Below are 25947 nucleotides of genomic sequence, written 5' to 3' on the forward strand. Positions count from 1 at the left end.
AGTCGATTAACGCATATACGCGTTTTGGGGTATTTTCTCCTGATAACCCCGAAAAGAACTTAAATTACACTTTCAGTTTTGATCGTACAGATAAGAGCAATACATCAATCGAATCTGTAAAGGGTCTACTTTTTTTTGTATACAGACATAATAACAACAAAACTTTGTGCATTTATAAAATAAAGATAACAAACAAGGTGTGCTGTCTGAATCCTTTGTCTGCGCTGATCTTCATTTACAAACGCGTCATTAAAATGAACTGTAACTCCATGAATACTCAACACAGAGACATGAGAGAGATATCTATAGAAAGCCTGACATGTCTACTTTTAAACCTAAACAAGTGCTGCCGAAAACAAATATTCTGTGATAAAGTAATCCATATGAAAACAACGCGATGTCCGTTTTTCACGTCTCCCTTCATTATCTTCTAATGCGACCACGCCCCCGCGCTGAACGTGCTTTTGAGATGATAATGTTTCACTGAAGCGTGCGGCTTGAATACGCCCACACAACAGAAGACAACGCAGCGAGATTGTTCTTCAAGTTTTTTTTATTTTACTGTTTGCTTCGCGATGAGAGGAATAAGACATAATTCACCCCAAAAAGACGTGATGTGGTTGAGGATTTGAGATTTGGATTTCCTCAGATAAAAAGAATGAAGCACTTTAATCAGCAGAGATCATAAACATGAGTAAGTCTCTTTTTATTTATTTATATACTTGTACTAGTTTTCACATAATGTGTAAACATTTTACTAGTTAGACTTTTTCCAAACTATAATTCCTGACTTAATGTATAATCAAGTGAAATATTATGAAGTTTCAATAACAATATACACTACTATACCATTCAAAAGCTTGATGTAAATAATATAAATGTACCAATAAATGTAACTGTAACAAATGTAACAAACAATGCTGTTCTTTCAATTTATCCCCCCTAAAAAACCTGAAAAAAATATTCTCAGCTCTCTTCAACATTAATAATAATAATAAAAATAATGATAATAATAACAATAAATGTTTTTTTGTAGAAAATAAGATTGTTAAAAGGATTTCTGAAGGATTGTGTGACTGGAGTAATGATGCAAAAAATTCAGTTTGAAAGTCAGCTTTGATTGTTCCTAATAAACTGTTTAACTGCACTCACAAGTGAATATTAAATTATGTTGTAGGATAATTAAATATATTCTAAATAAACTACAAACATAAAATTATATACATTTATTTTGTCCTCACATTCTTTCTTGTAACTCATCCCTCTCAGTGACACAGCTGGCTGAATGGCTCATTATGCGGCTCATTATGCAGGCCTTTGTCTTCTAAGGTGTGAATTCATGATAGCTGACGCCTACTCGCATATGACTTTTACCAACAAAAAGTGTCTTAGAAAATTTAAATCAATATATTGTTTTCTGTAAGTGAGTAAACAAGATGATTTTCACATCATTTAGAAAAAAAAAATTCTAGGCTACAAGCTCCAGTTCTCAAAAGTCCCGGGAGCCAATTTTCTGTATGTGTTTTATTGCCTTATTCAAGTGATTTAACATTTTTAGTTTTTCACTAACCACTCATAAAAAATTTTTTTCTCAAAAACACAATCATGTACATACATGCTGCTCACATATTATAGCCCAGTTTGTTCTGATTACAGTGAGATTAGACTTTAGCCATTTAGATATTTATAAGAAACTGAAAAAAGCACAAATGTCATGGCATGACAAAACTTCTCCAGGCCCCAAAAATACCCTTAGACTCCAGAGGGTTAATTGCCATTATACACAGTTCTTTTTCATAAATAGTTTAAAGAACAAGTGTGGTTGTTATGGGCAGCCCACTTGCCACAACTCTGGGGCAGTATTCAAAAACATTCCTTCTCTCCACTGAGAGTTCTCCTAACAGCAGTAAAGGTTATTGGGTAACAGTTTCCTCTTAAAACCTATACAAAGAGCTGCTAAGACCACCTTTTACTAAGAATGGGGAGCAATCTTAAAATAAGAGAAAAGGCAGACCTTGTTGACATGGATTAGGTAATAAAAATGTTTTTGCTTTACTTGTACTGATAGGGGATGGGTCTCTGTCAGTGAGTTAATCACAGAGATATTGTAGAATGAGGTTTCATGTTGCCATATTCAAATAAAGATTTTAAAATAAAAATGTTGCCATATTCAAAAGCCTCAACATGTCTGCATCTTGCAAACAATTAGTGGATATGCATACAAGCAGCCTTTTAATTAACAGCTTAGAATAATCATGGCTGATAGCAAGACGTTGTGAAAACCTGAAAGAAAACTGAACTGCACTCAAGAACAGTTGTTACTTCTTGAAAAGTGTAGTAACAGTTTTTACTACACGAAAAGAAGGACATAAATGAATTCAATTGAAAATGTTTATAAAATGTTTATGTTCTGAGGTGAATTGCCCACAACAGCCATTTTAGGACGGTTTGTGATTTGGTCTTGGTGATTTAGGAGTCCTCGAGTCCTCTAATAATAAAACTGACATGTCCATTATTTTGCATAAGTTTCTCCTAAATCAGCAAGTTAGGAGCTACTTAATAGCTCATTTTGACTGAGTGGTATGGTTCCATACAGTACAGTTTGGTACGCAATTATGTCCGTTTCCATTGTAAGAAGTTTTGAATGGTTCCAAAATAACCCGTACCACTTTTTTGGTACCATTCCTTCATGGTACCTAGCACAGTAGTTCAGTACCTAAATGGTGGAGCTAGACTCACTGCAAAATGTTGACTGGTTGACAGAGAATCATCACTTGCGCATGCTACAAGGAGAATGACAACATAAGGGGAATAAAACGTCTCCTTCACTTGTTCTGCCATGCTGCTCATGCATGTTGGGTTTGTTTACATCAGAGTGCGCAAACACAAAAAAAATATAACCGTGTATTTTAGAATTTTAGATTTTCACACACATACACACAGACGATGTCATGCTTTCTTCTTCATGTCAAACGAAGCCAGATAAATGTACTGTCCCGACCTGTACCGCTTGGTGGAAATGAGCTATAAATTATATATTATAGCTATATATTTATACAAAAGTTCCAAGATGTGTTTACTAACATCAAGACCACTAAGCTGTCTAAAACACAAATAAAACGATCAAACGGAATACACGAGGTGAGCACAGGGTCAGCAGTGAAGCCACGCCCCCGAAAGTTCAAGAATAAAGAAGCTTAACGGCATACATCATGCCTATCAAGCAAGGGTACAGTTGGCGGTGGAAATGAAGCCGGATCAATGCATACCATCCCCGAATCGTACTGTACTGTACTGTCCCGTACCGCTCGTTGGAAATGAGCCATTAAGATGTTTTGTAGATACGGAAACACCTGTCTAGCAGGAAACTATTTACTATTTGCACATTAAAATATTTGTTCTAATGAACAAACAATTAGTTTAATAGCATTTATCTTTGTATTACATATCATGTGTCCAGTCACAGGTTACAGGAATGTGAATGCTATAATGTTTATGTCAGAATGTCCAAAAATGTATCAATCCAGTGAAATGTATCAAACTGGAAAAATACTATATATACAATATGGACAAACAAATTGGGACATCTCACACACACTTTAATAATAACATTGCATTCCCCACTTCGCAAAAGCTTCCATTCCTCTGGAAAGGCTTTCCACAAGATTTATTTCCACAAGTATTTCTGTGGAATTTTTTTCCCATTCATCTAGTAGATCATTTTAGGTCAGGCACTGATGTTGGATGAAGAGCCCTGATTCTATTCCAGTTCATCCCAAAGGTATTTGATGGGGTTTTATGTCAGGGCTCTGTGTAATTCAGGTTCTTCCACAATAATCTAATTCAAACCATGTCTTTATAGACCTTGCTTTTGTGCACTGGAGCACAGTCATGCTAAACATTACAATTCCTTCAATCTGTACAAAGTTACAGATGTCCTCTCACTTAAACAACTTCTAAAATAAAGTGTTCTGTGACTAGAAAAGTAGATCAATGTCTTAAATTATTTTTTTAACTTACAAATAAGAAATGTTGGGAAAAATGCAATTCTAGTTTTAAATATAGCTGCAAGCAGCAATTACGGGGCCAATCGCTCCACCAGCAAATTGAGGAACTAAGCATGGCATGAAGCATCACACCAAATGCAACAATGAGCAATTATAGCAATTTTAGGATGATTGTAATTGAAATGGCGGAAAAATCATAAATACAAGCACTAGTATTATGATTAAATAGCTAATCACTTTTGACCAACATGTGGCGCTGTAATCAAATCATTTTGGTGTGTTCTGTGTGAGGTGACAATGGCAAACACAAAGTTTGGTGTCAGTATGCCAAGCATTGCAGAGATACAGGCTGAAGTGTCATTTTGGCATCATGCCTGAAATTCGTCGCTGTGGTATGCGAAAACGGTTTTGTCTATCGACACAAAACCAATAACATTTTGTCAGCACAGTCTGAAGATCATCTAACTAGATTTTGGTGAAAATTGGACCAACGGTTGATGGAGTTCAAAAAAGTAGGTTTTCAATATAAATCAAAATGGCGGACAGGAAATTCAGCTTACTCTGGTATATTTGGTATCTATGTTGTCGGCATAAGCCACAGAATATTTTGAGACCAGTTTCATTGCAATAGGCTAATGCAATAATAAGTTATTAGCATTTTTATAAATGTAATTATTAATGGTTAATGAATGGTTTATTACTCTTGACCAATAGGTGGCGCTGTTACCAAATTGATGTGGCATGGTCAGTGTGAGGTGACAATGGCACATACAAAGTTTGGTGAAAATATGTCAAACCTTTGCAGAGATACAGCCTCAGATGCATTTTGCATTTTTCCAGCAAATTTGTTGATGCGCTAAATGAGAACCATTTCGTAACGAAATCCATAACTTTTTGCCAGAGGGGTCTGAAGATGATCCGAGACAAATTTGGTGGAAATTGGACTAACGGTCTAGGAGGAGTTCGAAAAAGTAGGTTTTCAACATGAATCAAAATGGCGAACAGGAACTTTGCCCAATTTCTGCATAATTGGTATCGATGTTGTCGGCATGATCCACGGAATCTATCAACATCAGCTACATTACAAAAGGCTAATGTAAGCAAAAGTTATTAGCATTTATTAGATATTTCATTATACCTTTTGACCACAAGGTGGCGCTGCCCCCAAACTTTTTGAGTAGCATCAGTGCATGTGGCCGAAGATTTTTTTTATTATTTTCGTAATGATATGATAATGTGTTTAAAAAAATACAGTATTTTAGAACATAATTCAAAATGGCCAACACCTAAAATGGCTGACACGGGAAAATTGAATATCGTTCGACTCAACATGACCCAGCAAATCTAAAGAGACCAGTTTTATGATTTTTGGCCAAAGCATTCAGAAGTTAGGGGACTTCCGGTATGCCTCGTGGTGAATAGACGTGGTTGGAAGTCGCTCCGTGAACACACATTTGTTTTCTTTTTAGCAGTGCTATTTATTTAGTCATTTTTTATTACATATTCGATTTTATGTTACATTAATAAGGAAAAAATGCCAAAACCAGGAAAATCAGGGCGAAATATTGTGGAAATGCTGACTGACAAAGGGAGCGACCAAGCTGCTAAGGCTAACGCTAGTGCTTCAGTACAGGTGGAGGAAGAGATCACGCCAACTTCCTTGAAGGACCTAATTTCATCCACCATCCGTTCAGAAATCTCGTCACTACGATCTGAATTTCTGTCTGAAATTCGTTCTGCCGTTTCCACATTACAAACAACCCTGTCATCACAAGCTCAAAAGATCGGGGACATTGAAGAGGCACTCAACGACTCAGACGGCCGGTTGACGGCGGTGGAGAAACTGTGCAGCACGCTGCAAACAGAGAACACCAGCCTCAAACTCAAATTGGATGACCTGGAGAACCGGTCTCGGAGGCAAAATCTAAGGATTATTGGAATACCAGAGGGCTCGGAGGGCCAAAATCCGGTTGCTTTTATGGCCTCATTTTTTACTGAACTGTTTGGAGACGGCGCCTTTAAGCGACCTCTGGAAATTGATCGAGCTCATCGTGTCGGACAAAAATCTCAGCAAAGCGCTTTTTCTAGACATATGCTGGTCCGACTCCACCATTACCAAACCAAAGAACTCATATTGAAGCTGAGTCGCGAACTGGGCTCTTTGGAGTTTAATGGTGCGGTTGTCCGTATCTTCCCGGACATGTCTGCTGAGGTGGCGAGACGCCGCGCTGAATTCAAAGACGTGAAAACAGCACTCCGCAATGCTGGCATCACCTACGGAATGTTGCATCCCGCCAGACTCCGCGTTGACTTCCAAGGACAACGCCACCTATTCCAGACCCCGCAGGCAGCGATGGACTTTGTTAGTACGGTCATTAAGTCTGCAACCAGCAAGGATTGAGCGACGGACATGTTTAACATTTAAAAAGAGTTCGTTACCCTGTTTTAAGCGAGTGTTTGTGTTATGAAAAGGGAGGTAGGTAATTTAGTAAAACATTCAATCCTGAGTCGCTAAAATCTGACCGTTCTATAAACTGAATACTGAGTTGGATGCCATCCTACTGCTCTGCCTTTTTTCTGGTTTGGATGCCATTCACCATATAGCCTACTGCTAAAAGAATAAACTATACTTAACTCCTGTTCACGGAGCACTGCCGAAAGGGCAGCTAAAGTTGCAAGAGCTAGTTAACTTAGCTGTTTTGTACCTGTCTGTTATGTTCCTTTCAGTCAGGTTTGTTAATGTTTCGTATGTTACGAAACATTTTTTCTTTTCTTTTTTTTTTCTGCACCTTCAGCCATCTCTCTATATGCCAGCACTTTTTGTCATGCTCTATTTTAACAATTATTATTATTTTTCCCCTAACAATATTGAGCTAAGGTTTATTACCAATGCTTAATACATTCCAGGGGAGGGGGGGCATTGTTAAATTAATTAGTTGGAACGTAAAGGGATTAAATAATCGAGTGAAAAGTATAAAAATATTTTCCAATTTATTTAAGTTGAAGGGAGATATATGTTTTTTGCAGGAAACCCACCTTAAGAACTCCAGCCATAAAAGTTTGATGAGGTCATGGGTTGGACAGGTGTTCCACTCTGGATTTAATGGTAAAGCTAGAGGTGCAGCAATTTTAATTAACAAGAATACTCCATTTAATCCTTCTAAAGTTATTTCAGACCCCAACGGTAGATATGTGATCGTTTCAGGCACTCTTTATGGTAATCAAGTTGCTTTAGCAAGCGTTTATGCTCCTAATTGGGATAATCCAGACTTCTTTGTAAATCTTTTTTCTAATTTTCCGGACCTGAATCTTTACCAACTGATTATGGGAGGTGACTTTAATTGTGTCCTGAATACTGTATTAGACAGGTCCTCCCCCAGACCAAGTACCCTGTCCCAATCCTCTAAAACAATTAACTCCTTTTTGGAGTGGTACGGTATAACTGATATATGGCGCCATTTGAATCCCACTTCTAAAATGTTTTCTTTTTTTTCTCCAGTTCATCATACTTATTCACGTATCGATTATTTTATCATTGACAGCAAACTTATTCCTTTAGTCAAGTATTCATCTTATGGAAGTATAGTCATCTCTGATCACGCCCCAGTAATTCTCGATCTGGCCCTCCCTGGGGGTTCTATAATTTCACATTTTTGGAGAATGAATGTATTACTCTTATCAGATAGCCGCTTTGTTGAATTTATCTCTGAAAAGATCAGTACTTTTCTTGAGGTTAACTCTACTGAAGGAATTTCTGTATCTCTTCTCTGGGACACGCTCAAAGCTTATTTGCGTGGAGAAATAATTTCTCGTTCTGCTTATATCAAAAAGGTGCGGGATAGAAAGCTCTGCGAACTCTCTAGACAGATTGGTCAGTTAGACCAAAAATATGCACTAAGTCCAACCCCATTACTATATAAGGAAAGGGCTTTTTTGCTTTCCGAATATAATCTTCTTTCCACTAACCATGCTGAACACCTTTTACTTAAGTCACGTCATCGATTCTATGAGTTTGGCGATAAACCAAGCAAAGCACTTGCATTACAACTTAGGCTGCAAACTGCAAGGAGCTTTATTGCTCAAATCCAAGACACAGCAGGGAATAGTATATCAGACCCTCAAGAAATTAATAATCAATTTAAACTGTTTTATTCTTCGCTGTATCAGTCAGACTCCCTCAAAGATGCTAATCTTATTGATCACTTTTTTGAAAATCTTGACATCCCTCAAATTAGTAACGAGTCAAAAACCAAATTAGAGGATCCTATTAGACTAACCGAAATTCAGCAAGCTATTGCCCAGATGCAGAGCGGAAAAAGCCCAGGTCCTGATGGCTTTCCTTCTGAGTTTTTAAAGAAGTTCTCTCTCCAGCTCTCCCCACTACTACTTTCGGTTTTTGAAGAATCCCTAAATGATGGGCATCTTCCTCCCTCTATGCGGCAGGCGTCAATATCATTGATCCTGAAACCTAAAAAAAATCCACTAGACTGTGGGTCCTATCGTCCAATTTCCCTTCTTAATGTAGATGTGAAAATCCTGGCTAAGATTCTCTCTCTAAGGTTGGAATCTGTTATTCAAGACATCATTCACCCGGACCAAACTGGATTTATAAAAAACAGACAAAGCTTCTTTAACCTTAGGAGGCTGATGAACATAATTTATACCTCATCAGACTCATACATGCCAGAAGCCCTAGTCTCTCTTGATGCGGAGAAAGCTTTTGACCGCGTTGAGTGGGACTATTTATTTTCTACATTAAAAAAATTTGGGTTTGGTGATAAATTTGTGTCCTGGGTAAAACTTCTATATTCTTCCCCTGTTGCATCGGTAAAAACGAATGGTATTAGTTCTGAATATTTCTCTCTTCACCGTGGGACAAGACAGGGCTGCCCCCTGTCCCCACTTTTGTTTGCTATAGCTATAGAACCTCTTGCAATCTCTTTTCGTTCTAACTGTAATATCACTGGCATCCATAGAGCAGGAAAAGAACAGAAAATTTCCCTCTATGCTGATGATGTAGTATTATATATTTCAAATCCAGAATCTTGTCTTCCACATGTTTTAAGTATTTTAGGACAATTTGGTAGCGTCTCAGGTTATAAATTAAACTTGCATAAGAGTGAATTTTTTGCAATCAATACAGTTGCAAGAGATCTTTTAGCATCAAATATTCCATTTAAATCAGCTTCAGATAATTTCCGTTACTTGGGAGTTACAATAACACGAAAACATGTCGATCTATTCAAACATAACTTTATTCCAATCTTGGAGAGAACAAAAGAGGATCTTGTTAGGTGGAAAACTTTGCCACTCTCATTGGTAGGTAGAATTAACACCATAAAAATGAATATTTTACCCAAATTTTTATTTCTATTCCAAAATATTCCGGTATTTATACCAAAAGCATTCTTTAAATCCCTGGATCGAATGATTTCAGATTTTATTTGGAACGGAGGCCCAGTAAGAATACAGAAAATTTTTCTTCAGCAACCCAAAAGATTAGGTGGATTTGCACTTCCATACTTCTTATTTTACTACTGGGCAGCAAACATTCATAGCATTTTATATTGGAGTCAGTCGCATTATGGTCTTTGTCACTGGGTGCCGGCATGGGTTGAAATAGAATGTGAGTCTTGTAGCCGAGTTTCTTAACATGCTCTTTTATGTTCTTCTATTCCTATAAAACTTTCCCACTATTCTTCAAACCCTTTAGTTCTGCATAGTCTAAAAATTTGGCAACAATTTAGAAAACACTTTGGCTTTCAGAAAATGTCGGGTCTGTCTCCTATATATAAAAATCCTTCTTTTTTATCTTCCATTTCAGATGGAGCCTTCGCATTATGGTTTAGAAGGGGCATTGTAAATATTAATGATCTCTTCCACGATAATACTTTTGTTACTTTTTCATACCTATCAGACAAATTTAACCTTCCGAAAACTCACTTCTTTAGATATCTTCAGACTCGCGAATTCATAAGAAATAAATTCTCTCACTTTCCTCATGCACCTCAGAAACAAGAGATTGATCAAGTTTTAGAAATAAAAGTCTCTAAAGGTGCTGTTTCTAATATTTACAAAACTATTTTTTCTTTTACTGCTCACTCAAATTCCTCACCCATGTCTAACATTAAACAGAACTGGGAATCCGATCTTAATCATGTCTTTACAGATGAAGAATGGTCAAAGGTCCTTCGTCGAGTTCATACCACTTCTATTTGTGCTCGTCACTCACTAATACAGTTTAAGCTCTTGCATAGAATATACTGGACGAAAGCTAAACTATCCAAAATTTACCCGGATCTCGATCCTACGTGTGACCGATGTCGACAAGCCCCGGCTACTCTCTTCCACACTTTTTGGCTTTGCCCAGCATTAACCTCTTTCTGGACTTCAATCTTTAAGTCAATCTCGAATGTTTTCATGTTAGATGTTGAACCCTGCCCCTTAGTGGCAATATTTGGTCTTAATCCCTCAAATGTATCTTTATCATCTTTACAGTCAAACAGTGCTTTAGCGTTTTGCTTAATAATTGCCAAAAGGCTTATACTGTTGAACTGGAAAAACCCTCTTCCACCCAGCTACTCTCATTGGATGCACGACTTGTTGCAGTTTATTCAAATAGAAAAAATTAGATTTACCATGATTGCCAGAACAGAACAATTTCATATGATTTGGCAACCTTTTCTTTTGCATTTTAAAAAATAATATTTTTTCTAGAAATAACCATTTATGAAACCATTCTTTTGCATTTGACCCTAGTTGTTTTTGTCATCTCTCTCCCTCGCCCTTGTTTGTTTAAGAAACAAAGTACATAAAAAAGGGGAAATAAATTGTATTTGTTTTCTAGACAGATGGCTTTGATTGGTAAAAAAAGAAGGAAAAAAAAAAGGTGTTGTAAGGTTTTTTTGTTTGGTTGTTGTTTTTCTACCAGAAAATACATTCATATTACACTACTATTTTTTTTTTACTTTCTTTCCTTAGTAATATTTAGTATTGCTGTATTTTATTTTTATTGCTACCAGATTGTACATGCATATTACACTACTAGTATTTATATTATTATTGGGTAATGCACTAGCATGTTTTGTAGCAAGCAGATATATATACATATATATATATATTTCTTTTTATCTTTTTTCTTTGAGTCAGAGAGTAAGAAATGCGACTGTTTAATTTCATCTGCATATTTTGTATTATTATTATTGATCAGTATGTTGATACAAACTTTGTATTGTTTTTCCACTTTCTTTCTGATTGGTAAAATACCAATAAAAAGAGTTAAACTAAAGCATTCAGAAGTTATAAGCAAAAATATGCATTTTTCATATCTCCTGACCACTAGGTGGCGCTGCGTCAAAACACTGCAAGTAGTCTCAGGTCATGCTTGTTATAACACACACCAAGTTTGGTCTCAATACACCAAACCATTGCGGAGTTATAGCCTCACAAGCATTTTTGCATGCTTTTCGTAGAATTTGTTCGCGTGGTATTCGAGAACAGTTGGACGAATCAACTTGAATTCCATAACTTTTTACCAGCATGGTCTTAAGATGATCTGAGCCAATTTTTGTGAAAATCTGACCGTCTAGGACGATTTTGAAAAAGTAGGTTTTTCGAACAATTGAAAATAACAAAAAAGCTAAACCTTGCGATTTTTGAATTTTTGAACGACTTGGCATGAGCCAAGGATTCAGAGGAAAAAAGAATTTTCCTTCTGTGCCTTACGGTTCAAAAGTTATTAGCATAAAGATATTGAAATTTTGGACAAGTGGTGGCGCTAGAGAGTTGGAGTTAGAGACTCCAAATTTGCTATGTTTAATGTTGATACACCTTCGGTGCTTGGCCCCTAAATATGAAACCAAACCAGTAGGTGGCGGCAAATGACTGTTTGAATGAGTAAGTTATTTGTCCTTTATTCAACAGATTTGTTCAAATGGCAGATTCATTCAGAAACTAGGCAAGTGACTACTGTCTTTATGAATGAGTTACTGAATCACTGAAACACTTGATTTGATCAAAACATGGATTCATTTAGGAACAAACCCCAGCTTTGTTGCTCTGAGATATAAAACAGTTCTGCTGTGGCTTTGATTGGAACTATTTTCATCAGTGAAACTAAGCAAAAACAGTCAATATTGTGTCTAAAATGCAAGTCACTTAATTTTAACTTGTTTATTGAACTACTAATGTATAAAATCACACTGCAATCGTGTAAAAACTTTTTTTGGTTGTGCAATGTTGCATACCTAAATCAAACATTTCTTTTTTAACTACCGCAGGTATTCATCTATAAGTTTCTGTGTGCTGTTGCGCTCATTTGTTTTGATTTCTGCATGAGTCTCTCACACACACTCACTCAGGCTGCATAAGCCTCATCTGGCATAACATAAATACATTATCAATCACCGTAAGTGTGACGTCAAAACAAACCGGCTCGGAATTTGAAGACTGACCGGCCGATCACCTGTCTGGGCCGGTCATGTGGAAAACTGGCTAATTCCGGTCCCTGACTGGTTGATTGGTGCATCTCTATCTAAAATGTTTTGCTGAAGCATTAAGGTTTTGCTTCACTGGAAGCAAGGGGCCTAGCCCAACCCCTGGAAAACAGCTCCACAATATTATCCCTCCTTCAGCAAACTTTACAACTGCCACAATATAGTCCATCGGTAATCTCCTAATAATTCTCCTGGCATCTGCCAAACCTAGACTGGCCAACAGAGTGCCAAACGGGGAGAAGCGCGATTCGCCAATCCACAGTATAGGCTTCTACTGCTCCAAAGTCTTGTTATGGAATGCTTATTAGAGTACCAAGAAACATCAAATTGTTGAATAAAGTTGTTATTTTTGTTTTCTTTGTGCACAAAAAGTATTCTCATAGCTTCATAAAATTTCTGTTAAACCATTAATGTCACATGGGCTGTTTTACCAATGTTCTTAATACGTTTCTGGGTCTGGGAACATTTCAGTTGCATTGCTCTCTAGAGAGGGTCAGAAAGCTTTAGTATTTCATCAAAAATATCTTAATTTGTGTTCTGAAGATGAAGGTCTTACGGGTTTGGAATGACATGAGGGTGAGTAATTAATGAGATAATTCTCATTTTTGTGTGAAAGCCAATGGGGTGTATGCCAATTGTGTGAAAGCTTCTTTATTGCCTAACACTAAAATGACCCGTTTAACTGTCCCAGGCCATAGAAATTGGAAATTCCATGAACTCAAAAATTAAGTGGCTGATGTGCATAGGAACAATGAGCAGTTGAGGGAAACTGTTAGACTGTCAGCAGAAGCTAAAGGCCTTCAATGCGACATCAGCAGCCAGGAAACGGGAGTTAAAAATGATGAAAAATTACAGTCTGTGCACAACATGAACTTGAACAGCTCAAGGAGGAGAATTTAAGTATGACTGCGCTAATGGAGAACCAGGACACAGCTTCTAGCGGCCTAACCGTGAACACTGACCCCAATCATCAACATTGAATAGTTCCCGACACTCTAAAAACTGTCTGCTCCCTTCCCAAGCTTCCTAGCTTAATTTGTGTTCTGAAGATGAAGGTCTTACGGGTTTGGAATGACATGAGGGTGAGTAATTAATGACATAATTCTCATTTTTCTAGCAACAGACTATCTCTTAGACAACTTAGCACAGGGCATTAAGGTGTTTAATCCTGAGACCCCAGGAAACAACACTGAATGGTACCTCAAAGAGGTCAATTTCGCTTTGTCATACCTCCATGAGAACCCCATGGCAGAGAAAGTCTTCCTCCTTAGGCAGACAAAATGCCCCTGCTAGGGAGAGTAAGCAGTATAAGGACAGGAGGGAAAGACAGAGAAAAGGTTGAGACCATTCTGACAATGTCTGTAAACAGGGTAGTCAGAGTAGAATGACATCCAGATGGATTGAAAGGAAGGATGATGAGGATTTAGCAGAGATCTGAAACATGCTTCTTGAAGTCCTCAAAGATTACAAATCAGAGCAGCACAGCTAGACCAACAGAGACCAGGTCGGGTCCCTGGTACTTGCCACCAAAAGTAAAATATTGCAGATCACAGCCAGTGTTATCCAATTTTTTTGCCAACCTTTCAATCTTCTTTACAGGGTTACCCTTCTAAAGAGAAGGATAGTTTGATTGGTCCTGTGGTACAGTCCTCCAGAGGCAAATTCACAACCTCACTGCTGATTAACATACATCCCTTTGAATTACACCATCCAAAAATGTAACCAGAATAATGGATGTCATACAACATGACTAACCCATTGATTAGCCTGTATAGCATTGCTAATTTTACTTAAGATCTAAATGAGCTCCACTCCTGATAATGTGGCAGTCAGCAGACAAAATCTTAACATTCTTGGTACCAAGTAAATGGGCTAGGGATTTTTTTTATTGGGCAAAGAAAGTAACTATGCAAATAATACAGTTGCACTTAGTTTATAGACTGAACAGTGCAAAACCAAATAATGTCAATCCAGACATCCGAAGAAATTGGCTTCCTGCTAAATGTTTCAATGTTTACTCTTTGTTTAGCTTTCTAGCTTTGAAGATATCTTTATTGCTGTTCCTTTAACTTTATTGTCCAGGTCAACGACTTCAAGGTCCTTAATCCATACAACAGCAGCCAAGATGGCAAACCCTCTTTCCACACAACCTGTGCAGAGTTAATTTTGATGTGATCAGGCTTTTGTGGACAACAATGGATGACTTTTGCCTGTGGAGATGGGGTGGGGGGTGGGGATGGGCTACATAAACATACAGTAACCCCTGCTAAGGAACTGCTTTGTTCTCCCTTATTCTTATCAAAGTGCGAATGATTGTAAATTCCTCTCACACGAGAAACAAGTTTTACCATGTGGCTAAAGCCACAAAGGAAGAACAGATCTTCACATTCATTCATACAAATTGCACACAAAATTGATTAAACTACATATACTTAATGACTGCTGTTTGTGATACAACAATGTACACAACCTTACCTATTAAGGTATACTGTATAATGCATGGGTCAATGTTCAGCATTACCCATTGACGGTTAGACCTTATATTTTCAGCACAATATGTAGGTTAATCTGGAATTGGTTTGGAAAGTGAATTAGGCATAGGAAAAACCTTAAATACATTGTTTTAAACACGCAAACAATCCTCACGCCAGAGAGGGGCCATACCATGGCCACCTCCGAAAGCACCAGCCAAACAAAATGCTGGATCTAAAAGGCACCAACTTGCAAATCCCTCATTCTCAGGTAAGATTAAAAGGTTCTCTAAGAGACAAAGATAGGGTCTTACTATGTGTGCAAAATGCTAAGTTGTTCCAAGGAGAAACAACAAAGTTCTGCAAGAGGTGGATTTGGCAAGTTTGGAAACAGGAACAGCATCAATGACCACAAGCTTAGTGTCCCCCACCTTCTGCAACAACTTCAGAAACTTCTCTTCAGTGATCCTCCGTCAGCGATCTGCTCTCTGCATGTTCCAGACTGTCCAGATCTTCTGCAAAGACTTAAGAACCATCACCTTCAAGGCTCCTCCGTTTGCATGGTTCAGACCAAGAACCGTCTTGGTGCTCAGGAGATCACCATTCACAAGCGGTTCTTTTTCAAGACTGTGAAACTCCTTTCTTCCCACTGCAACATGGCTTAGATTAACAAATGAAAAATGTCACCACTCAGACCCAGCATATGACCAGGTGGAACTTGGTTTAAGCTGTTTAAACAAGCATGAAGGCAGCGTCATAACTTCTGGTGAGAAATAGCGGAGACACTGGACAAGGATGATTATTAAATGGAGTATGGTTTCAAAGGCTGTGAGCTGGCTGCACTCATTCGCTGAGCTGCTTCAGTCAATCGCACCAGCAGCACTTCAATGAACAGAAACACACACAACGATATAAAACTGCATGGTTTTGGCAAGTGTCCTTGTAAACAAGGTCTTAAATGAGTTATAAAGTCCTAAATGACCATAAAGCTATGGGAGAAAATCAGATGCGTGCCAGATCAGTGTCATGTGCGTTGGGTTTAAAAAAGACAGCGTTGCTTTTAAAGTAAAACCTGATGAAAGTCAATTGACTGCTCTAGCCACTGATTAACATTTGTAGCTTGAATAAAGTTTAATCTATATAGTTTATGCATATACAATTTAGATTTTTTTTTTTTTTTTGTGAAGATGTTTTTAAGTTCACTTAAAGAGCCCATTACATGTTAAAAATAACGGCTTTCTGTTATACTGTAATGCTGAATGTCTATAGTTAATGGCTAAAATTGTGGGGGAAAATGTATTTAATAGAGACATCAGTAGCATTATTGTTATCAATGATACTGGTCTTCATTAATAATATGATACTTCATTAATAAAAAGATTAAATGCGTAAAACACATTGAACATTTAAAATATATCATCTTTGTAGTATCAAGCAATTCTCTTCTATATGCGTTGAACTAAAACTTTGACCTTTTGCAACGTTTTGATTTAAGTAGCCTATTATTAAAATGATTCAGATATTGCACGCCCTTGCGATATGCATATTGCTATATTTACATTTGCAATATTTCGATACATCGTGCAGCCCTAGTACAACGCTGGATTTGCACATAATTTGATCATGAAAGATTATAAAAGATCCCAGTTATGATTCAAAACTGCAGACAGTAAGTGAAACGGCATCAAATGTCTGTTTTGTTGGCAATCAAGTGCTCGTCACTCTTTAGCTCAGCCCACGGTACGCCTCCAGGAGCTCGGGACAGCCCCCCCCCACTCTCTTGACCCCCTTCAATTTTTCAGTTTGATAATCTGAAGCTAATTGAAGCTAATTGAATAGCCCTGCTCTAGAGGATTCTGGCAAGACACACAAGCTGGTCTACATTATCTGGCTTCAGAGATGTCCTTTTACATGTGTCAATGTTGCCACCTGTGCTAAAAACCCTCTCAGAGGGGAAGCTTGTGGCATGAATACACAAGTAATGTTGTGCCAGTTGGCTCACTCTGGGGAAGTTCAGTCAAACCAAGAGAATCTGAGTCATTTTCAGCATCTGGAGACTGAAGGTAGTTGCAGAGCTCCCTCTTAACTGCCTGCTGTGCCTGCTTGTGTGTTAGTAGTAGTGGTGGTCTTGTTTGAAGCCCACCACTAGCCAGAGACCAACAAACAATCTCCTTTTATCCAGTGAAGCAAAGTTGATCTTTTTGTATTGACTACTTCAAAGCCAGAGATTAAAGGGGTCATATGATGCGATTTAAAATTTTCTTTTCTCTTTAGAGTGTTACAAGCTCTTGGTGAATAAAGAAGATCTGTGAAGTTGCAAAGACTAAAGTCTCAAATCCAAAGAGATATTCTTTATAAAATTTGAGACTCGTCCACGGCCCCCGAAACGGCACGTTCTAACATGCCCCCACATATCTAAGTCAGTATGTGGGAAGATTTGCATAACGCTGCCCAGATGTTCACGCAAAGAAAGAAGACGTACCTTTTATTCTCGTTGTAGTATTGTTGTTTCCACCGTGGCCATGTTCTATAGACGCTGTGTGTTTTCACTGTGAAAGCGAAACTACTTTGTTTGGCCTTACAAAAGAGGACGATATCCGCTTCGTCATGGCTGGAGCTGAACCGTGCTGGTCGCTGAGGAAATACATTAACTTTGCACTGTGGATCGCCGAATCGGCTTTCACTGCGGATGAAGTGGTGTCCAGCCCGGGGTCGTCACATGAGGTTGCTGCAAGACCAAGGTACGCACCTTCGTAGAATCCGCCTGCCGCACTGTTCTCAGGCCTCCCGCCTCTGCTCATTCAAGCTGGCCGCGGCTCACACTAGACCACGGCTCACTCTAAGCCTCCGGCCTCTGCTCACTCAAGGCCGCAGTGTGTGATGCTGTTTTGTTGAGAAAGCGAAACTACTTTGTTTTTGCCTTCCAAAAGAAAACACGACTAGAAATCATGTTTATATCACGTTTATAATGGCTTTTATGTTTTTGTCTCGTTGCTCCGGCCGTACAAGGCATCACACTATGTTAAGAGGCATAACATTTCCCTCACACGCTTGAGGCATTCAGCCAAACACAATGCACCGGATGGCTGGCCAATCACAGCACACCTCGCTTTTCAGAGAGAAGATCCTTGTGAAAATCGACGCGTTTCAGAAGGCGGGGCATAGAGGACAAACAATAATGTACAGTATGTGGAAAATAATGTGTTTTTTAACCTTAAACCGCATAAACACATTTCATTACATCAAATACACAAAATAATGTTGTTTTTAGCAGCATCATATGACCCCTTTAATTGGTTTGAAGACTGTGCAAGTAATGGACCGGTGTCAAAAAAGGCAAGTTTCCTCTACATTGCTCACTGTCTGTCTTTTATCAAAAAGGAGCAGCTTAAAATCTGCTTCACCATTAGTTTGCCCAACAGTTCCACATGTTCAAGCCAATTCTGAACTCTGTATAACATACTAACACAAGTTTAAATCAAACACGGTGAAATAAACACAAGTTCCCTCTCACAGTCAAAAACTGAGCTGCTTCCTCTATTCCAGAAACACCTATCCTTCTACCCCCAGTGCAGCCACTTAGTCATTTCATTATACTGCCACCCGAAGGTTAACAACATTATTGCAACAAAATATGGTTCCTACAAATATACAGTAGGTAAAATAAGTATTAAACATGTCACCATTTTTTTCAGTAAATACATTTCTAAAGGTGTTGTTGACATGAAATTTTCAACAGATGTCGGTAACAACCCAAGTAATCCATGCATACAAAGAAAACAAAACAAATAATTTCAAAAATGAAGGTAGATGCATTAAATTGGAATGACACAGGGAAAAAGCATTAAACTACTGAAATTTATTTAATACTTTGTACAAAAGCCTTTGTTGGTAATGACAGCTTCAAGACGCCTCCTGTATGGAGAAACTAGTTGCATGCATTGCTCAGGTGTGATTCTGGCCCATTCCACACAAACAGTCTTCAAATCTTGAAGGTTCTGTGGGCCTCTTCTATGAACTCTGATCTTTAGTTCTTAATTTCTATTGGATTCAAGTCAGATGACTGACTGGGCCATTCTAGCAGCTTTATTTTCTTCTTCTGAAACCAATCGAGTGATTCCTTGGCTGTGCTTGGGATCAGTCTTGCTGAAATGTCCACCATTGTTTCACCTTCATCATCAGGATTGCTTTCTAATTACTGATAGATTTCAGCTGGTGTCTTGGCAGTCCATGCCTTTTTGCACCTCTATTTCTTCATGTGTTCAATACTTTTCCCATGTGTCATTCCATTTTATTAAACACAACTTTGATTTTCATAGCATTTAATTTTGAATCTGTAAAAATGATAAAATGTGTGCTTTCAAAACAGGATGGCTCTGCATAAAATGTTGGGAAAAGATGGCATATGTATTTGGTAAAATTGAGAAAATTAGTTGTATTTTCATTCCAGCTTACGATGCTGATGGAAGGAATATATGTATTGGCTAACTTGAGAAATATGGGAGATACCTGATGGCATTAAAGCACAATTTATCAACATTAGATAAGATTAGGAACACTTTTGGTGATGTATTTTGCCACTGCTTTTAACCTGTGTTACCAGCAACTGCTACTGTACCCACTGGAAAACTTAGAATTGGATGCTTCTTTAACGAGCATGTAAAAACATGAATGAAAAAGGTTGATGACTATGTAAGAAAAGTGATAAGGAGAGGGAATTGTGAAGGAAATTTCTCATTTCCTGCAGGCTTAACATTCATATGCTTTTGATAAAAAATGTACCAACACTCTAGCCAAAGTTAATGTGTTGCAAAAACAGACTCATATGGTCAAGTCAGCTCAACATCTGAATATAATAATCACCATAACAACCCATAATCAAAAATCAAATATACTTTGCCTTTAACAAAGGGCAGAATTGCACATAGAGAAGAAACAATTACATTAGAGAAAATGATGTAATGAATCATGCAGCTATGCTGTATTCTTTTTGTCAGAAGCATTCACAGTGATTGGGTATGAAGTCCTCCCGGCCATGATTAAAGCACATTCAAAGGCACTGTCTGGAGTCTGTCTGTTTAGTGGATCATTAAAGATCTTAGCCTCAAGTATTGATCTATATAATAACTTGACTGCTCATTGTGTTCTAAACTGCCATTCAGCTGTGACGCCACCAGAAGTGTTCGAGAAGAAACCCTGACCTAAATAAAATCTGATTTATGAAATTTGAAGTATGCAGAATTAGTATTTATGTTATGTGTATGTAAATTAATTGTTACTTAAGATGTTATCTGCAATGTGTGTGGTCTTAGATAGTGTGGACAGTGTGGACAAGATAAGCGATATATTGAAATCATTAAGGTTGGGTGTGCCAGCTACACACTTGCCGACAAAGGTAACTGATCCAACACAAAATACATTTCTTTATGTACATAATTATGCAGGAAATATTAAGCATGAACATGTATCTGGTATTAGTATCAGAAATTAATTTGGATATACAATGAATATTACAATACAAGCCTCTGTTAATATTATTGCTCTATAATGTATTGAAATTCAAAGCTTACTATGCATCATCTTGGAAATACAGTTTCATGTCTTTAAGTCTGTATCATCTGTAAGTCAGTGTTATTTATCTGTATATTAAGTTCTGATGTGTGTATTTTTTTTTTATGTCCTGATGGAACAATGTCCATTTCAGACTCTTCAAGATCCCATTTTACCATAGCATTACAGTTTCCACAGGAGTAAAATGTTATGTATGTTTAATTAATTATTACTTTAACCAACATTTAAATCATTAACTGCTTCAAAATGTATGCTGTTAACAAAATCCTCTTTGAGAAATTTGCAGTTAGCCTACTGTATGAATAAAAACAATAAAACAACAATACATAAACAGTGAATGCACAAGGTGAATTAATGTATACAATAAATAAATCTTTGAATAATCTTTGGTAATGAATACCAATATGGCAGTGCGGTGGCTTCACTTTTTTGACGTAATCAGCAATCCAGTTCTCTATTATAGATCAGCGGTCCCAAGTGATAGAGTTCAAAAGGGATGAGACACCCCTTAAAATTTTTAAAATGTATTCATATCAAGTATCTGATAATTCTGTTTATGTTTATCACATTAAAATGACATACTAAATCCTGGCTGATCCCAAGTCATCTTTACAGTGAAGCCTCACCTGAGTCTTGGCTGGGGGTTTGGCTTTTTCACTCCCAGGAAACTTGCTTTTGTTGGAAATTCTGGACGATTGCTCTTTACAGAACTTGATGTGGCGATCTGCTGCATTCTCACCGAAGCGTCGCTGGCAATAGGGACACTGGATATAATCTGGAAAAGTCAATCGCTGTTACTGTTTTTACCCATCTTACTGTAACTCTTCCAAGTGTTAATAGACTAGTGTTTTTTTTACCTGGATCATAGGATGGAGGAGGCGGTGGAGGAAGGGGTCCGCCATCTTTCATGACTTGATCTAATCCTTTGGCAGCACGAATGGTGGCAATGAATTCTTCATGCTTTCGGCGCCAATTGGACTGTTTCTTCGGTGGTTCAGGCTGTTTGAAACAAACATTTAGTTTAAAAACGTCTGAATGATAATCAAACAGGAATACAGGATATTCTAATTCTAAATTTCCTAAATCACCTACTACATAACCTTCAAAAGGGGGAAAGATTACTTAATTATTTAAAATGTACGAATGTACCATTATTAAAATTGTGATAATTGTCATGTTATAACAAAAAAGGATAAATGGACAATATTCAAATTCTATACCATTTTGTCTAAACGAAAAGTTAAACTCTAAAAAATAATAATAAATCATATTTAAGACTACAAGTGAATTTAGGCATCACAACATTATACCGCACAGTATCAAAATTTAATTCACATGTTGAGACTGACTTAAAAAAAAAAAAATAAATAGTATTAAAAAATGTTAAATAAACTAAATATTATAATAATCTAATTAAACTAAAATGTTTTCTAAAAATTTTGATGCACTGTACAACATCTACCAACATTTCTTATTTAATTTCTTTCCTATCAACAACTGTTGCTTTTACAAAACAACAACAACAACAACAACATGCAGTTCATCATACATCTGGAATTACAAAATTAATCATGGCTAATTTTAATCTATTGATACTCTATTTTCTGCTAACAATAAACGTTAGCTAACAAGCTAATCATCATTACAGCAGAAATACTAGAGGAAATATCTTGAATGTTGTGTTGGATAAGTTGAGAATCACTGTTTTTAACAACAATAATTGTGTTTTGTATTTCAGGACTAGTAGATAAACATTATTTATTGATCCCAGTAGGTAAACTTGAGACAAACATCTTGAAGAAAAAAATATTATTTACAACTCTTTCAAAATTATAACTCTTTTGGAGATTTCAAAGCAAGCAAATATTAAACACTGCAGCCTTAATGTTAGAAGTGATATGGTGAGACACAAAATTCAGTGATGAGAAAAGAAGAAAAAAAAAAGAAACAAAATCAAACATTCAACTTACTTTATCAGACTTAGAGCTGCTGGAAGAACTTTGTAACTGAAACATAACCAAAAGGGGTTTTAGAATACTTCAGGACACTAGGTTATTATATGAGGGTAGCCGCGGAGGAAAACAACCCTGAATAATGGGCTCTGTTTGAGACTGAGGTCTTTTTTTTTTATTTTTTTATTTATTTGGTATGCTTGCTTAAGGCCAAACTGGAGTTTGACTGTTCTGAATGAAAGCATGTTAACAGGTATGTTGACACGTCTCACTAAAGCTATAATTCCAAAGTTTTAAACAAATTGTCTGGTGCATTCAGAAAGTTGAGGAGAAAATGTCATGTTCACACTGCCCAAAAAACTTGATGTTGCCAAACATGAGTTTCCTTTAGACTAACTGATAAAGAATGGCACAAACAACAGAAAGGTCATGGGCTTGGTTTCCCAGGAACAGCCATGCTGGAAAAAATGCAACAAAAAATGTGCACACAAAAACTAAAAAAAAACACATACATTTTTATTTTTAAAACTACAAAATAACTAATTTTTAACTTAAAAAAAAAATACAATAAAGGAGTAATTCATGGAGGACAAGAGTCACATATAGATTTATGGTCATGGTCAGAATTGTGACAAAATCAACAAAACTAAATGTAAATTAAAAAAAAAAAGTGCAAAAAACAAAAACAAAACAAAACAAAACAATTACAATTATTCCTCCAATATTTTTATAATTTTAGATTTTTTATTTTAACATATTTTATTTGCTTTGAATTTATACCCTAGTAAACCTGATATATTTTGATGTAAAACAAGTTAATTTTTATGTATATATAAAAATGTACCCTGAAAGTACTGCAAGTCCATTTGGATAAAAGAATATTGTTTAACATGTTTTTTTTTTTTTTTTTTTTTGCTGCATTAACCACATTTATTCTATGTGAAACATCAATGTAAGAATAACATTATAATAAATGTAATCCATAAAGTGTGGGGGATATTATTTTTAATTACTGAAGATTAGCACTGAGGTTTTTATTCCCTGAGAATTTTGACGCAGAAAAAAAAAAAGTTGCGTTCATTTGATATTGGTTTGTTGAAGTAGCATAAACCTTAGCCTTACAAAATATCTTTGTTATTTTTATTATTATTAGCTACACAGTACTAGGAACTGTTGCCAGTGTTGCTTGGCAATGAGGTTTAAAAGCCATTAAATGTATTATTTGTCTTCATACTGGTGCTGTTCTGTTACTACGAAGATGAAGTTGGTGAACAACATTATTGCCATTGTATGCAGTGACCCTGCAGATGGATTTTATGGCAACAGCACATGACACTGTTTCTGAATGTGCAGCAGTCTGAACAATACACTGTATGTAACCACTCACAGTTCACCATCAACTGTGAACATGAAGGGAACAAATACAGGTCCAACAACTAGTGTAAAAGTGTCGCTGTAAAGTTTAAATGGGGTTGTTTCCTCACCTTTGGTTTTATGGGTTTGACTGTAGGAATATCAGTCCCCTCTGCCCTTTGCCTGCTGGAGTCAAACACCTTTCTTTTCTTTGCAGCTGACTTCTGGCAGATCAGCACATGTTTTTTCTACAATAGGTAATCAGGTGAGCAGTTATCAAATAACTGTGACAGCATTGCACTGACTTAGTAATTTGACAAGGTTTTGTGTTTACTTTGGCAACTACATAACAACATAATTAACTAGTATATTGCTGGGCAACACAATGTAAACTACCGTTCAGAGATTTTTTTTTTTTTCTTTTTTGAAAGAAAGAAAGAAATTAATATTTTTATTCAACAATTAGGCATTAAATTAATCAAAATTAACAATAAGAACAATTATAATATTATACGATTTCAAATAAATGCTGTTCTTTTGAAAAAAATGTACCATGTTTTCTTAAGCAGCAAATCAGCATATTTGAATGATCATGTGACACTAAAGACTGGAGTTTTCGGCTAATGAAAATTCAGCTCTTCCATCACAGGAATAAATTACATTTTAAAATAAATTAAAATAGAAAATGGTTTTCTATATAATAATAACATTTCACAATATTACTATTTTTACTGTATTTTTTTAAAATAAAATAAATTCAACCTCGGTTAGCATGAAAGAGTTCTTTACAAAACATTAAAAACAATCTTATAACCCAAACTTCTGAACTGTAGTGTACATTCTGTATCATACTGCAACTTGCAAGGAAACGTATAATAATGCACATACACTAACACAGTAAAAATATTATTTATATGTAGTTATATGATTAATTTAGAATGTCACATTGGGATTTTTATATTTACACACACACATTTAAGATAATTTACATCAACCACCAGCTGTCAGCTCATCATCCATTCAGAAATACTTACAAGAACCTTTGAAAAAAAACTTCTTCCACATATTTTGCAGGGAAGCAGGTCTTCAGAAACAGGAGGAGATTCTGTAGACAAAACACAAAGAATAAACAGTAACAGATCAACATGATAAAATAGAAGAAAAAACACACAGACACAAAAATGATAAAGATGAATAGCTGAGTGAGTCTATCTGGGTGTGCCGATCAGTTCAGTCAGATACAGGGGAAGTGTGTGGAAATAGGTCACTCCTGTCAGTCCATGTTAAACAACTGAGGGACTGATTGAAGGCAGGAACCTAAGGATAGGAAGGATGCTAGGAGAAAAAAAAAATCTTGACATTTGATTTTTTGTTTTAAACAAAGCAGAACAAATCATTGGAATGTAACGTTAATGTAAGTTTGTTTTGCAGCAGCTCACTGCACATGAATCAAATATCACAACAAAAGCACTTCAGCTATCTATCCGTCTATGTATGTGTGTATATACACACAGTTCAAATACCAGTTAAACGTCAGTATTTTCCTACAAGACGTTATTCTCTTCCATTGTGATAACATCAACCAACAGCGACCGAATAAACCAAGCTGCTCTCCCTTATACAACCACACGGACTGAATGCTAAAGGTTAGAAGCGTCATATTCAAAATAATTTTTATTTACATGAGCATCTTTCGTTGCTTTTTTAAAGCCTTACCGTCTATTTCCTCCATCTTTCTTGCCTGGTAAGACACTAAGGACGATGCTGTAGCAACTAGGCTCTTCTAGGTAGCCGCCTCACATGCTAGTATCCTTATTTTTGATTGGTCTTTTCCCGTTTCCCTGCAGAAATAAACGCTGTGCACTACCTGTAACTGGCCGCTAGGTGGGACGTGGGAGGCGGCCAAGACTGTGCATTACAATCTATAGAAAGAATAATACTCTTCCACTAATATTTGACTGATATTTGAAAATAAAAACTAATTTTCAGCATGCAGACTTACTCTAGTACGTGCTTGTACAATTTTTTTTTTCTTGTTATTATATCTGCTGGCAGATTTCCAGACCCAAAGCTACTATTTGCAAAAGCAAAATAAAGG

At 36.7% G+C, this 25947-nt stretch overlaps 1 protein-coding gene across 2 annotated transcripts in view; it reads right to left on the reverse strand.

Moving 5' to 3' along the window:
* The window catches only part of zc2hc1a (zinc finger, C2HC-type containing 1A), a 29833-nt gene extending 4131 nt beyond the window's left edge, over nt 1-25702 (reverse strand). Inside the window, exons 1-6 of one of the 2 annotated variants that reach the window (XM_042751594.1) lie at nt 25566-25702; nt 24884-24954; nt 23981-24097; nt 22515-22550; nt 21402-21543; nt 21171-21319 (exon numbers count right to left, since the gene is read on the reverse strand). In XM_042751594.1, the coding sequence (XP_042607528.1) occupies nt 21171-21319; nt 21402-21543; nt 22515-22550; nt 23981-24097; nt 24884-24954; nt 25566-25581 (531 nt within the window). In that variant the 5' untranslated portion in view covers nt 25582-25702. The remainder of the gene's footprint in view (nt 1-21170; nt 21320-21401; nt 21544-22514; nt 22551-23980; nt 24098-24883; nt 24955-25565) is intronic. The other variant, XM_042751595.1, reaches the window with a different exon arrangement.
* Nucleotides 25703-25947: the final 245 nt, after the last annotated feature.

This window comes from Cyprinus carpio, chromosome B24 (genome assembly GCF_018340385.1).
Source record: "Cyprinus carpio isolate SPL01 chromosome B24, ASM1834038v1, whole genome shotgun sequence".
Lineage (NCBI taxonomy): Eukaryota > Metazoa > Chordata > Actinopteri > Cypriniformes > Cyprinidae > Cyprinus > Cyprinus carpio.